The sequence below is a fragment of the Mustelus asterias genome, chromosome 7, assembly GCF_964213995.1.
Source record: "Mustelus asterias chromosome 7, sMusAst1.hap1.1, whole genome shotgun sequence".
NCBI lineage: Eukaryota > Metazoa > Chordata > Chondrichthyes > Carcharhiniformes > Triakidae > Mustelus > Mustelus asterias.
Genome location: NC_135807.1, coordinates 56,337,898 through 56,350,978, shown reverse-complemented (window position 1 = coordinate 56,350,978; position 13,081 = coordinate 56,337,898). Strand labels below are relative to the sequence as shown.

The following is a 13,081-nucleotide window of genomic DNA, read 5'->3' as shown; positions in this document are numbered from 1 at the left end:
TTTCAACCTTATTTACATCCTTCCTGTAACTAGGTGACCAAAACTGTACACAATACTCCAAATTTGGCCTCACCAATGCCTTATATAACCTTGATGTGGAGATGCCGGCGTTGGACTGGGGTAAGCACAGTAAGAAGTCTCACAACACCAGGTTAAAGTCCAACAGGTTTATTTGGTAGCAAATACCATAAGCTTTCGGAGCAATGCTCCTTCGTCAGATGGAGTGGTCTCTGTTCTCAAACAGGGCACAGACACAGAAATCAAATTACAGAATACTGATTAGAATGCAAATCTCTACAGCCAGCCAGGTCTTAAATGCACAGACAATGTGGGTGGAGGGAGCATTCAACACAGGTTAAAGAGATGTGTATTGTCTCCAGACAGTACAGCTTGTGAAATTGTGCAAGTCCAGGAGTCAAGCTGTGGGGGTTACTGATAATGTGACATAAATCCAACATCCCGGTTTAGCCGGGATGTTGGATTTATGTCACATTATCAGTAACCCCCACAGCTTGACTCCTGGACTTGCACAATTTCACAAGCTGTACTGTCTGGAGACAATACACATCTCTTTAACCTGTGTTGAATGCTCCCTCCACCCACATTGTCTGTGCATTTAAGACCTGGCTGGCTGTAGAGATTTGCATTCTAATCAGTATTCTGTAATTTGATTTCTGTGTCTGTGCCCTGTTTGAGAACAGAGACCACTCCATCTGACGAAGGAGCATTGCTCCGAAAGCTTATGGTATTTGCTACCAAATAAACCTGTTGGACTTTAACCTGGTGTTGTGAGACTTCTTATTATATAACCTTACCATAACACTCCAACTTTTATACTCGATACTCCGATTTATAAAGGCCAATGTACCAAAGGCACTCTTTACGACCCTATCCACCTGTGACGTCACTTTTAGGGAATTCTGTACCTGTATTCCCAGATCCCTCTGTTCAACTGCACTCTTCAGAGTCCTACCATTTACCCTGTACGTTCCACTTTGGTTTGTCCTTCCAAAGTGCAATATCTCACACTTGTCTGCGTTAAATTCCATTTGCCATTTTTCAGCCCATTTTTCTAGTTGGTCCAAATCCCTCTGCAAGCTTTGAAAACCTTCCTCACTATCCACTACACCTCCAATCTTTGTATCATCAGCAAACTTGCTGATCCAATTTACCACATTATCATCCAGATCATTGATATTGATGACAAACAACAATGGACCCAACACCGATCCCTGTGGCACACCACTAGTCACAGGCCTCCACTCAGAGAAGCAATCCTCCACAACCACTCTCTGGCTTCTTCCATTGAGCCAGTGTCTAATCCAATTTACTACCTCCCCACGTATACCTAGCGACTGAACCTTCCTAACTAACCTCCCATGAGGGACCTTGTCAAAGGCCTTGCTGAAATCCAGGTAGACAACATCCACCGCCTTCCCTTCATCCACTTTCCTGGTAACCTTCTCGAAAAACTCTAATAGATTGGTCAAACATGACCTGCCACGCACAAAGCCATGTTGACTCTCCCTAATAAGTCCCTGTCTATCCAAATATTTGTAGATCCTATCCCTTATCACACCTTCCAATAACTTGCCCACCACCGACGTCAAATTTACTGGCCTATAATTTCCCGGATTTCTTTTGGAACCTTTTTTAAACAACGGAACAACATGAGCCGCCCTCCAATCATCCGGCACCTCCCCTGTGAATACTGACATTTTAAATATGTCTGCCAGGGCCCCTGCAAGTTCAACACTAGCTTCCCTCAAGGTCCGTGGGAATACCCTGTCCGGTCCTGGGGATTTATCCACTCTGATTTGCCTCAAGACAGCGAGCACCTCCTCCCCTTTAATCTGTAACGGTTCCATGACCTCCCTACCCGCTTGCCCTATTTCCGTAGACTCCATGTCCGTTTCCTCAGTAAATACGGATGCAAAAAAACCATTTAGTATCTCCCCCATCTCTTTTGGTTCCATACACAGTCTACCACTCTGGTCTTCAAGAGGACCAATTTTATCCCTCACTATCCTTTTGCTCCTAACATACCTATAGAAGCTCTTTGGATTTTCCTTCACTCTGTCTGCCAAAGCAACCTCATGTCTTTTAGCCCTCCTGATTTCCCTCTTAAGTAGCTTCTTGCACTTTTTATACCCCTCGAGCATCTGATCTGTTCCTTGCTGCCTGTACATTTCATACAACTCTCTCTCTTCCTCTTAATCAGTGTTACAATCTCCCTCGAGAACCAAGGTTCCTTATTCCTATTTACTTTGCCTTTAATCCTGACAGGAACATACAAACTCTGCACTCTCAAAATTTCTCCTTTGAAGGCCTCCCACTTTCCATTCACATCCTTACCAGAGAACAGCCTGTGCCAATCCACATTTCCCAGATCCCTTCTCATTTCATCAAATTTGGCCTTTTGCCAGTTCAGAACTTCAACCCGAGGACCAGATCTATCCTTATCCATGATCAGGTTGAAACTAATGGCATTATGATCACTGGATCCAAAGTGTTCCCTCACACTCACATCCATCACCTGCCCTAACTCATTTCCCAATAGGAGATCCAATATCGCATCCTCTCTAGTTGGCACCTCTATATACTGATGTAGAAAATTCTCCTGAGCACATTTTACAAACTCTACCCCATCTAAACCTTTAACAGTATGCGAGTCCCAATCTATATGTGGAAAATTAAAATCCCCTACGATCCCCTACTTGCTTAACAATCCCAAGTGTGCTAACAATTACACTAACAACCAATTAAAGACTATTAGTTGGGCTTGCAAAGTGGCTCACTTATGCATGCAAGGGTAGATATGTTTACGTGCAAAAATCTGTCCTCTGCAGGCAAAAGAAACCTGTCTAGCTCGGCACTGCTTTTTCAACATTAAAAGCAGAGGAAAATAGTTCCAGTGCATTCTACTTTGCAACGCCTCAACTGGAGTCAACTTGTCGACCAATCGGCGCCCTTTTCTCCTGCATTAAAATTGTTGCTCCCTTTGAAATTTGACATTCTTGTACTTATCCCAATTGCAAGACAAGAAACTCCAAAACCATGTCTCTTTTTTAAGCAATACTAAAGAAATAATTCAAAACTCTCAACAAAAATACATTTCATTGAAAACAAAAGCTCAAATGGCAAAAGTGAACCATCCATAATTGATCAAATATGTTAAGGATAGTATGTGGTGAAAGTGTGAGTAGTAGTAAGCCGAAGGATTGATACAGTTTTAGACAGAAACAAAGGACAAACAAGAAATTGATAAAGGGAAAAAGCAAGCTAGCAAGAAATATAAAAATGAATTATGTTAGCCCTTACAAGCCAAGTTGGGAGAAATTATGAGGAATAAGGAAATGGCAGAGACATTAAACAAATATTTTGTTGTGTGTGTGTCTTCATAGAAGACACAAAAATACCAAAAATGGTGTGGAACCAAGGGGCCAATAGAAGTGAGGAACCTAAATAAATTAACAGAAGGAAGGTGCTGGAGAAATAAATTAACTATAAGCCAACATATCCCCTGGACTTGAACTACATCTAAAAAAAAAGGGATGGCTACAGGGACAAGGGGTAGATTGTTTCTACCAAAATTCCCTAGATCATAGAGTAATACCAGTGAATTGGACGGTACCAAAAGTAATGGGCCGGATTCCCTAACTTTGCCTGCAGCTGGGATTCTCTGGTCCCACAGCAGTGAGCGGAGGTTTGGCTGAATGCCAAATTCTCCCTTTTTGCTGGCAGCAGCGGCAAGGCACGAACAGCTGAAAGATTCCAGCCAACATTGCAATTCAGGAAAGGAACAGGCAGAGAAAAGTACGAACCAAAGGCCAGTTAACCTGACATCAGTCACTTAAGAAGTTCGACATCTTTCATGCAAAATACTGTACAGCATTATCCCATTCAGTCTCATTGTTTATTTAATGCATTGTAAAACAGATCAATATATAATTGATTAATGAATCAGATATAAAAATCAGCCAAGCAGCACTGAAGGCAGCTCTTTGCTGAATGACAAGAATGGCCCTTCCCAGATTACCTTCATTGTCTGCACATTGACTTTCCGGTCTTCTTGTTCCTTGAATTTTGACCTGTGTGGAATCATTTTTTCTTGTAGCTCTGGTATGCATAGTTCATAAACATCCAGCATTAAAGGAAACTTGACATCCTGAAGACAATAATAAAACAACTTTATTCTATAACTGCTGCAGAAATTGTACCGTTAAGCTGTTTACTTTAATGAGCCTTCTGCGACAAAATCCTCTATTACAATTTGTAACGTTGGAAATTAGAAGATACTTTGCTAAACAGCAAATTACAAAGATGACAACGAATGGTCAATTAAAGCTAAACGCTTGTACAAATAGTTTAAACCAAAACCTACTTTTCCAAATCCAAGTTTTAAAACTGCAAACTTCTAACACTAACAATTGGTATCCAAATTTATTACATTCCAGAGGGAGTTTAAGCACTCATGCAATAAATAAAAAGCAAGACTTTAGTTATAGGCAGACTACTTCTCGTGGCATACAATAGGCACTTTAAAGAGATTAGGCAGATCAACAAATGGCGTGGGACATGCCTCCGTCTACATTAACGGTAATAAAGTGAAGATGGTCAAGAGCTTCAAGTTACTATGTGTTCAGATCACCAACAATCTATCCTAGACCCTCCATGCCGATGCTGTAGTTAAGAAAGCTCACCAACACCTCTACCTTCTCAGAAGGCTAAGGAGGTTTAGCTTGTCCACTATAACTCTCACCAAATTTTACAGGTGCACCATAGAAAGCATCCTATCCGGTTGTATCACAGCTTGGTTTCACTCCTGCTCTGACCAAGACCACAAGAAACTACAAAGGGTCGTGAATATAGCCCAATCCATCACTCAAACCAGCCTCCCATCCATTGACGCGGTCTACACTTCCCACTGCCTCGGAAAAGCAGCCAGCATAATCAGGCACCCGCCCCCACACCTCAGATATGCTCTCTTTCATCTTGTTCCGTCAGGAAAAGATACAGAAGTCTGAAAACACATAGTAACAGACTCAAGAATGGCTTCATCTCTGCTCTCAGACTTTTGAATGGTCCTATCATACATTAAGCTGATCTTTCTTTTCACCTTACCTGCAACTGCAACACTATATTCTGCACCCTATCCTTTTCCCCTATGTTCTGTATGAACAGTATGTTTTGTCTGTCAAGCATGCAAGAAACAATACTTTTCACTGTTTTGATTTATTGTCACATGTATTGGTATACAGTGAAAAGTATTTTTTTGTGCTATATAGACAATGCATACTGTTCATAGAATACAGTGTGTAGAGAAAGATCAACTTAATATATGGTAGATCCATTCAAAAGTCTGATGGCAGCAGGGGAGAAGATGTGTCCCAGTACATGTGACAATAAATCAAATCAAATGGCTGCAGGTCAGGAAAGGCCTCACATTTATAGGGTATTGGAGAGAGAGCTTGGACAAAGAAATGCTTGTGAGAAGGGGCAGCTTTCAGTTTAAACAACCTCTCCAATCTATCCTTATAACTGGAAGTTTCTCATCCCTAGAAACATTCATATAAATCTTTCCTCACTCCCTCCAATGCGCTCACATCCTTCCTATAGTGTGGCAACTAGAAATGTACACAATATTCCAGCTAAGATCTAACTAATTGTCTTGCACAAGTTTAGTATCCTTGTGTTTATATTCTATGTTCCTATTAATAAAGCCCAGAATACTATATATTTTATTAACTGATCTCTTCGCCCGTCCTGCCACCTTCAATGATCTATACACACTTCTAAACCAGATCAAAGTACTTTGTGAAGGACCATAAAAGAGCAGCACCAGTAGTTGACTATGGTCTGCTAACTAAAGTAAAGTTTATTTATTGGTCACAAGTAAGGCTTACATTAACACTGCAATGAAGTTACTGTGAAATTCCCCTAGTCGCCACACTCCGGCGCCTGTTCAGGTCAATGCATCTAACCAGCACGTCTTTCAGATTGTGGGAGGAAACCGGAGCACCCGGAGGAAACCCACGCAGACACGGGGGAGAACGCGCAAACTCCATGCAGACATGGGGAGAACGTGCAAATTCCACGCAGCCAGTGACCCAAGCTGGGAATTGAACCCGGGTCCCTGATGCTGGGTGAGGCAACAGTGCTAACCATTGTGCCACCGTGCCATCATAGTTAACTATGTTAACTCCATATAGCATACAGGCTATATTTTCTTTATAAAATACAGCCACGTGAATATTGCTGAACGAAAAGACATCATATCAAAGCTTTTCACCTTACACTCGAGACAAAAGCAAGAATGCCGAATTTGAAACAATCAAGACAATTTATACTACAGGAGAAAAGGGTGCGGATTGGTTGACAAGTCAATTCTGCTTGGCCGAGGCATTGCTAGGTTCCCCAAGCAATTCAAAAAAGGTGCAAGATTTGAACGCATTCCCATGGTTTGCAGAGAATGGGTTCCTGTGTATGAATGTATGCTATCTTTAACCAACATAAATAAGCCACATTACATGCATGACAGATTATCTTAAATTGTTTGTTAATGTAGCAAAAGCGCACTAGGATTGTTCAGCAAGTGCTGCCCAATTGTACAATCATATAATATAAAGTGTTAGGATTGTTTGAAATTGGGCAGTGTTTGTTCTGACGCGAGAGATAAAAACCTTCGACAATGTCTCTTTTTTCAGCAATATTCAAGTTTTGTACTACCAAGAGTCACATGAATACTTTTCATGAGATCTTTATGTAACATTAGACTTATTCCAATTTAATAAATCTCCTAAGCTTTGCTGTCTGCTTTGCAACCAAAAACATTTTACCTTAAACAAAATTAAGGTCACATAGTTTGCGAAATGAGCATCTATGGAATCCAAAGCATATATTTTTCAAACAATTTATGTGCTGTCTGCAATACTGTAGAGCACAATTACAAACCTTGAGAACTTTGGCATTTACAGATTCTTTCTCCTTGTAGAAAAACCTCACCATCTGAACTGTAAGGTATGCAGGCAAACGCCGAATTTTAGACTAAGTTACAGGAAATAAAAATTCAAATGGTCAAACTGAGCACATATAGGGTTACACAATATTACACAATTCATGCCAGGACTGTTTTACCCATTGGAACTGCATATTGATTTGATTAGTTTGAACAATTTCTGTCAACTTCCACAAATATTAACATATTAAAAAATATTGTAAATCAAAGAACACTTCTGCAGAAATCAAAGACAAATCTCAGTTCTAAAAATGAAGCTGTACACACATCAACAGCACAGTTCCCAGCTAATGCATTTTTGAATAGTACATGCGGAGGTTAAGGTAGAAAAGCAAACTTGCTGTCAGTGATTGATATTCCAAAGCATTGCACCGCGAAAGCAAAACTTAATGGAGAAGTGAAGAAAGACTTCTATTTATATGAAAGCTACTATTTCCTTGCAACAGGAGTAGGCCATTCAGCCCCTTGAGTCTGTTTCGCAAATTTCTAAGTTGTTGAATTGGTTGAAGATTTAATTTTAAACAGTTACCATGTCACCCTATGTATGCTGAATTGTAGGATGGGCACAGCAATTCAAGTTTGGAAGAGGAGTGGGAGGGATGAGTGGGGCGTAGCATGGGAGAGAAATCTAAACAGATCCTCTTACACAATTACCAAACAAACAGAACTCCTTGTTGGAAGTGCACATCTACATGCATCAAGTGAGGATAGACCTGGACTCAGTTGTGATACCTTTGTGGACAACAGCCCTATTAACACTGATGGCTCACAGATGAAGAATGATCTACAAGCACTGATTACACTTCAAAAGTAATTAACTGGCTGTAAAGTACTTTGGCATGTTCTGCTGATAAAAGGCACAGATAACTGAAAATTCTCTCTTTTCATTGGCTATTGTGTGTGAGGACTGTTGTGTCTATGATACTCTACTGCTAGCCAGAGTGCAGTACCTTGGGAAAGAGGGAAGAAAATTGACACAAAAGGGAGGAAAATAAAGCATACACCTTCCCCAGTCATTTGATATAGCAGTAATAGCATTTAACAAGATATATCGGCCTGACTAAAATTACATTTTTCTCGCAGAAATGGCCTAAAAACATTAACCAATGAATAATGTGTGTAAAGGTTGTATAACATTCATTTTTCTTAAATCTAGTCGCTTCGCTAATCTACTAGCAACTTACAAAATGTACTAATAAATGTTAAAATTATACTTACAGACTTTATGTACAAAGCATTTCTTTGCAAGGTAGGAGAATGTTTGGTGATCTCTTCATGAAGACGCTGAGAAATTAAAAATTAAGGTTACTTGCTGACCACAAAGAGCTAATACAGTTTGTTCAATAATTGCCAAAACTGTAAGGCCTCAAATGTTCTCTATTGTTGTTGACAATTCTGGACACAATAAAATGAAGTACATCTTTGATTACAAGAGAACAATAAATACCAATTGTAAGGGCCAAGGTGATTTTCAATCCAAATAAATGGTCAGCTTTTCATGGGCTTCAACCTTCTTTATAAGCCTTTAAATATTAATTTATTTGACAAGGTTTGGTACTCACCAACTTCAGCCCTGTAAAAAGATATTTCACTTCTTGATTAATGAAACAACTAAGCTGAAGTTGTGTTTCCTTGCCCTTTGTTACTTCCTCGTCATCTGTTTCAGTGCACTTCATGCTTTAAGAAAATTAAGGATGAACCAATATGAAGCCAGTACTGAAAGAAGCAATATATAAATTATTCCAAGTATCCTAACTTAAAAAAAATTTGCCTCAAAATAGCAAATGCTGGAAACACTCAGCATCTATGGAAAGAGAAATAGTTACAGTTCAGTTTGGTGATTTTTCATTTGGTTTGAAGCAACTGAAAAGTGTGGGGGTGGGATGGAGAGGAGGCAACAAGTATGAAGACACTGAATTGCTTCTTTAAATGTTTCCTGCTGTTTGCCCTTTGTTATTTTCCCCTCTCCACCCCACTCCCACATACTTTTTCAGTTGTTTAATAAATAAATAAATCACCAAACTGAGCTGTTAACTCTGTTTGGCACAAACTACGCTGGAGTGAAACTCTGCTGTGTTTCTGGAGAGATACACTCTGGTTATCCAGCTCCTTGGCAATGCCAAGGGGTTGGGGCTATGCAAGGGGTGAGCTCTGCAGAGAATGTATGTAAGGAGGAAGAGGGCACAGGGGAGACCAGCAAAGGGTGCGGGGAGGGGGTCATGACAGAGGGCATATCGGGAGTCTCAATGCCAATAACCCGTGTTGCTATGGGAGAGTTACACTGCTGCCGGCGATGGGAGGGGAGGTCCGATGTCCGACTATGACCACTGCTTCTGGACACCCCCACCATCAGGAATATTCTTCCTGCTTCTACACTGTCTAACCCTGTTAGAATTTTATAATTTTCTATGAGACCCCCCCCCCCCAGCAAGTATAATGCCAATCGACTCCATCAGTCCCACCATCCCAGCAATCAGTGTGGTAAACCTTAGTTCCACTCCCTCTATAGCAAAAACATCCTTCCTCAGATAAGGAACCCAAAGCTGTACACATTATTCCAGGTGTGGCCTCACCAAAGCCCTATATAATTTCAGCAAGACATCCCTGCTCCTGTACTTGAGTTCTCTCACAATGAAGGCCAACATACGTTTTGCCTTCTTTACTGCCTGTTGCACCTGCATGCATTTACCTTCAGCGACTGATGTACGAGGACAGGTCTCATTGCATATTCCCCACTTAGTTTATAGCTATTCAGATAATAATCTGCCTTCCTAGTTTTGATACCAAAGTGTTATCCACATTATACTGCATCTGCCATGCATTTGCCCACTCACTCAGCCTGTCCAAATTACACTGAAGCATCTCTGCGTTCCCTTCACAGCTCATCCTCCCACCCAGCTTTATGCCATCTGTCTAGTTTCTAACAATTGATTAATAAGTTGGTATTGGTAAAGGCCAAGGAGCATGCTTTTATGTTCAATTGAAAGGTTATGCCAGGGGGAGGGAATTAGAAGACATAAAAATTAGCTGAAATATTTTTTAAGCATTAGAACATAAATAACTGTTTGCATCCTCGATTTTTTTCCAACCAAAGAGGCTTTCCACCTGCTTTTCTCCATTTTTTAAAAAAGGATACGAGGTTTCATATTCTATACCAAAGAACTGATCAATGAAATTTTTCTTGGTTGAAGCTGCAGCTCCCTCTGAATCAGTCTAGTGAGAAAAAATATGTAGGAAAACTATAAAAGCTGTGAAATCATTTGAAAGGTTCTACATTTGGCTGATAGGAAAGGCTATTAACAGTTTGTTACTTCCATGCATACCAAATTAAAAATTCACTTTGGCATCTGGAAATTATATTCACAGAATATACAGTACAACTTCTACATCTTTTCTAGACCATGGGAACCAAACATTTAAATTCTTATTTTACCCAAAGAGTATGTTGCCTATTTACTCTGTTTATTCTATGCATAAGATTGATTTCCATAAATAGCATCAGATCAGTTATCACAGGATTCAAACCCAACTAAATCATATCATTTTACAGACAGGAGGCGGTAGAATTTAAAGAGCCCTGATATATTTTGTCACCACCCATAAATAAACAAAATTTTGATTTTGCTTTTATCCTTTTATAAGCAGCGGCGTATTTCCTAACCCCTCCATTCAGGTGTGATCCAATTTCTATTAATAACCCCACAGCAACACAGGATAGAACAAATAGGATGAACTCAGGGGGTTAGTTTATTTACACACACTCAAATGTAGGAAAAGGGTAGCAACATTGCTTCCTTCTTAGTCATACACGGGCAACATGGTGGCACAGTGGATAGCACGGCTGCCTCACAGCGGCAGGAACCTGGTTCAATTCTGGCAATGGGTCCATGTGCAGTTTGCACATTGTCCCCTATCGGCATGCGTCTCCTCCCACAGTTCAAAGTAGTGCAGGATGGGTGGATTGGCCATTCCAAATTGCCCCTTAGTGTCCAAAGGCCTGTAGGAAACACACAGGGTTACGGTGATAGGAAGGACGGGGGAGGGGACGGGGGGCTCTACGGGCAAATAACCTCCTTCTGCACTGTAGGATTCTATGGAAAAGACGAGGATAGAGAAGAAAGATTTACAGGCAAAGACTATGATGAATAGCTGTTTTACATGTGTCCAGAATCCAAGTTCAATGGTGCATTCCTTCACAAAGGTCAGCAGTCTGAACTGGCACTGGATAATTTATTTTTCCAGTAGAGCTGACTTCCATGATGGGATTGATTCATCTCTGTGTGCCTGCCTTGTAAGTGATGGTACCGCAATTCTAATAGAAACAGTTTAGATGGGGCCAGGTACTTAAACTTGGACAGAGACCGTTTCTGCGCTCCTGCTAGGTAGGTGAAAATATGGCAGCTCCACAAGACAATATTATAGGTTTCAAGGTTTCACCAGCTCAGTGGTGGTGGTGGAGGGAGGGAGGAATGGAGTCATGCCACGTGATTCCCACCTCTCCATTTTGGTTTTGACAAAGGGGGCATATCCCTTTATCTGGGTTCCTGACATTGTTAATGTTCCAACCATTAAGTCTTATCAGGAGGCTGCAAGACAGCTTCGGTAGGCCAGGCCTGGCTTATGAAATGCAAACATCCTTCGTATATTCTCCTTTGAATTTGGTCTCTGCAGCCCACAGGGTTGGTTAGAGTCTCTTCAGGGATAAGGAAGCACAAGTTTCTTCAATACTGCCAAATAGCTCCTTTTGTTCAGGGTTCCAGACAGACATAGCTTCAGCCATTTTAAAAAGATCACTGTCCAGTTTTAAAACTTTAGAAATTAGCCATGAGGATATACATATATACGAGTGTGAGGTCTTCACCTGTTCCTAATGCAGACTATTTATTTGTCACAAGTAGGCTTACATTAACACAATGACGTTACTGTGGAAATCCCCTGGTTGCCACGCTCCAGTGCCTGTTCAGGTACACTGAGGCAAAATTTAGCATGGCCAATGCACCTAACCAGCATGTCTTTCAGATGGTGGGAGGAAAGCTAAGCAGACACGGGGAAGAACGTGCAAACTCTGCACAGACAGTGACCCGAACTGGGAATCGAACTCAGGTCCCTGGCGCTGTAAGGCAGCAGTGCTAACCACTGTGCGGCAGCAGTGCTAACCACTGTGCCACCATGCTGACTCTCAGTGGCACAGTGTTTAAACAATGAGTAGCTGAAGCACATTAACCATGAAAGCTGCTGGTGCAATCCTATTTGTACCAGTAAGCTGGCCACAAGTCAGTGTGATGGTACTATAGCCCTCACCACACCTATATTAAAGCAGGAAGTGTGGGGAAAGGCCAAATTTCCCATTTCTGATCACTATCCATTCCTGAAAATGCAAGTGTTGACATTGGCTAAACATTGGATTCATCATGATATTCCCCATGATCAAATCGTCATTAACATTCAAAGTTCACAGGCTATTATGATCACTAGGGTGTGGTGCACCTATGGAAATAATCCCCAAGCAGGAGTCAATGCCTTAAGAGAAGATAGAAAATAAAGATGCACCAATGGGACTGAAGTTTGCAGGGATATTGCTCAGTTTTGATGTAAACAACCAAAGTAGTAACTTTTTTTTTTAGGAGCTAGCTATGATAAGTTAAGGCAGTTAATACTGTGCACAGATTTTAAAAATGTACAAATAGAATAGAAATATCTATGTTAGCTGTATCTTTACCTCCATAGGTGCCTCTGATTCCATAGGGTCAAGTTTCTGTTGCAGCACTCTCATGATTTGTATCCAACACTCATTAGCATCCTAATAGGGGGAACATATAAGACTATTAGAAATCTCACAGGAGTCACAAGCTTCAGAGATAGCATCTTAATATTTAATAATTTATCTTGGCCTTTTATTTACTCTGGATAGCAATCATCTGTTAGCAACTCAGATAAACAAGAATCATGTTATCAAATAAATTGAAGGAACCGTAAAATACCACATTGGGTACATAATTATTAAGATTTCAAACTCAAGTAGCATGACTGCTCTTCACTGATTGCAGTTGGTGTTGTTATTAA

General features: G+C 40.7%; 1 protein-coding gene across 1 annotated transcript in view; it reads right to left on the bottom strand.

Annotated features, from left to right (window-relative positions):
* Nucleotides 1-13,081, bottom strand: part of usp14 (ubiquitin specific peptidase 14 (tRNA-guanine transglycosylase)) — a 39,303-nt gene that overhangs the window by 8,181 nt on the left and 18,041 nt on the right. Inside the window, exons 8-13 of the mRNA XM_078216082.1 lie at nucleotides 12,738-12,818; nucleotides 10,155-10,231; nucleotides 8,581-8,695; nucleotides 8,237-8,302; nucleotides 6,955-7,047; nucleotides 4,040-4,168 (exon numbers count right to left, since the gene is read on the bottom strand). Of these exons, the coding sequence (XP_078072208.1) occupies nucleotides 4,040-4,168; nucleotides 6,955-7,047; nucleotides 8,237-8,302; nucleotides 8,581-8,695; nucleotides 10,155-10,231; nucleotides 12,738-12,818 (561 nt within the window). The remainder of the gene's footprint in view (nucleotides 1-4,039; nucleotides 4,169-6,954; nucleotides 7,048-8,236; nucleotides 8,303-8,580; nucleotides 8,696-10,154; nucleotides 10,232-12,737; nucleotides 12,819-13,081) is intronic.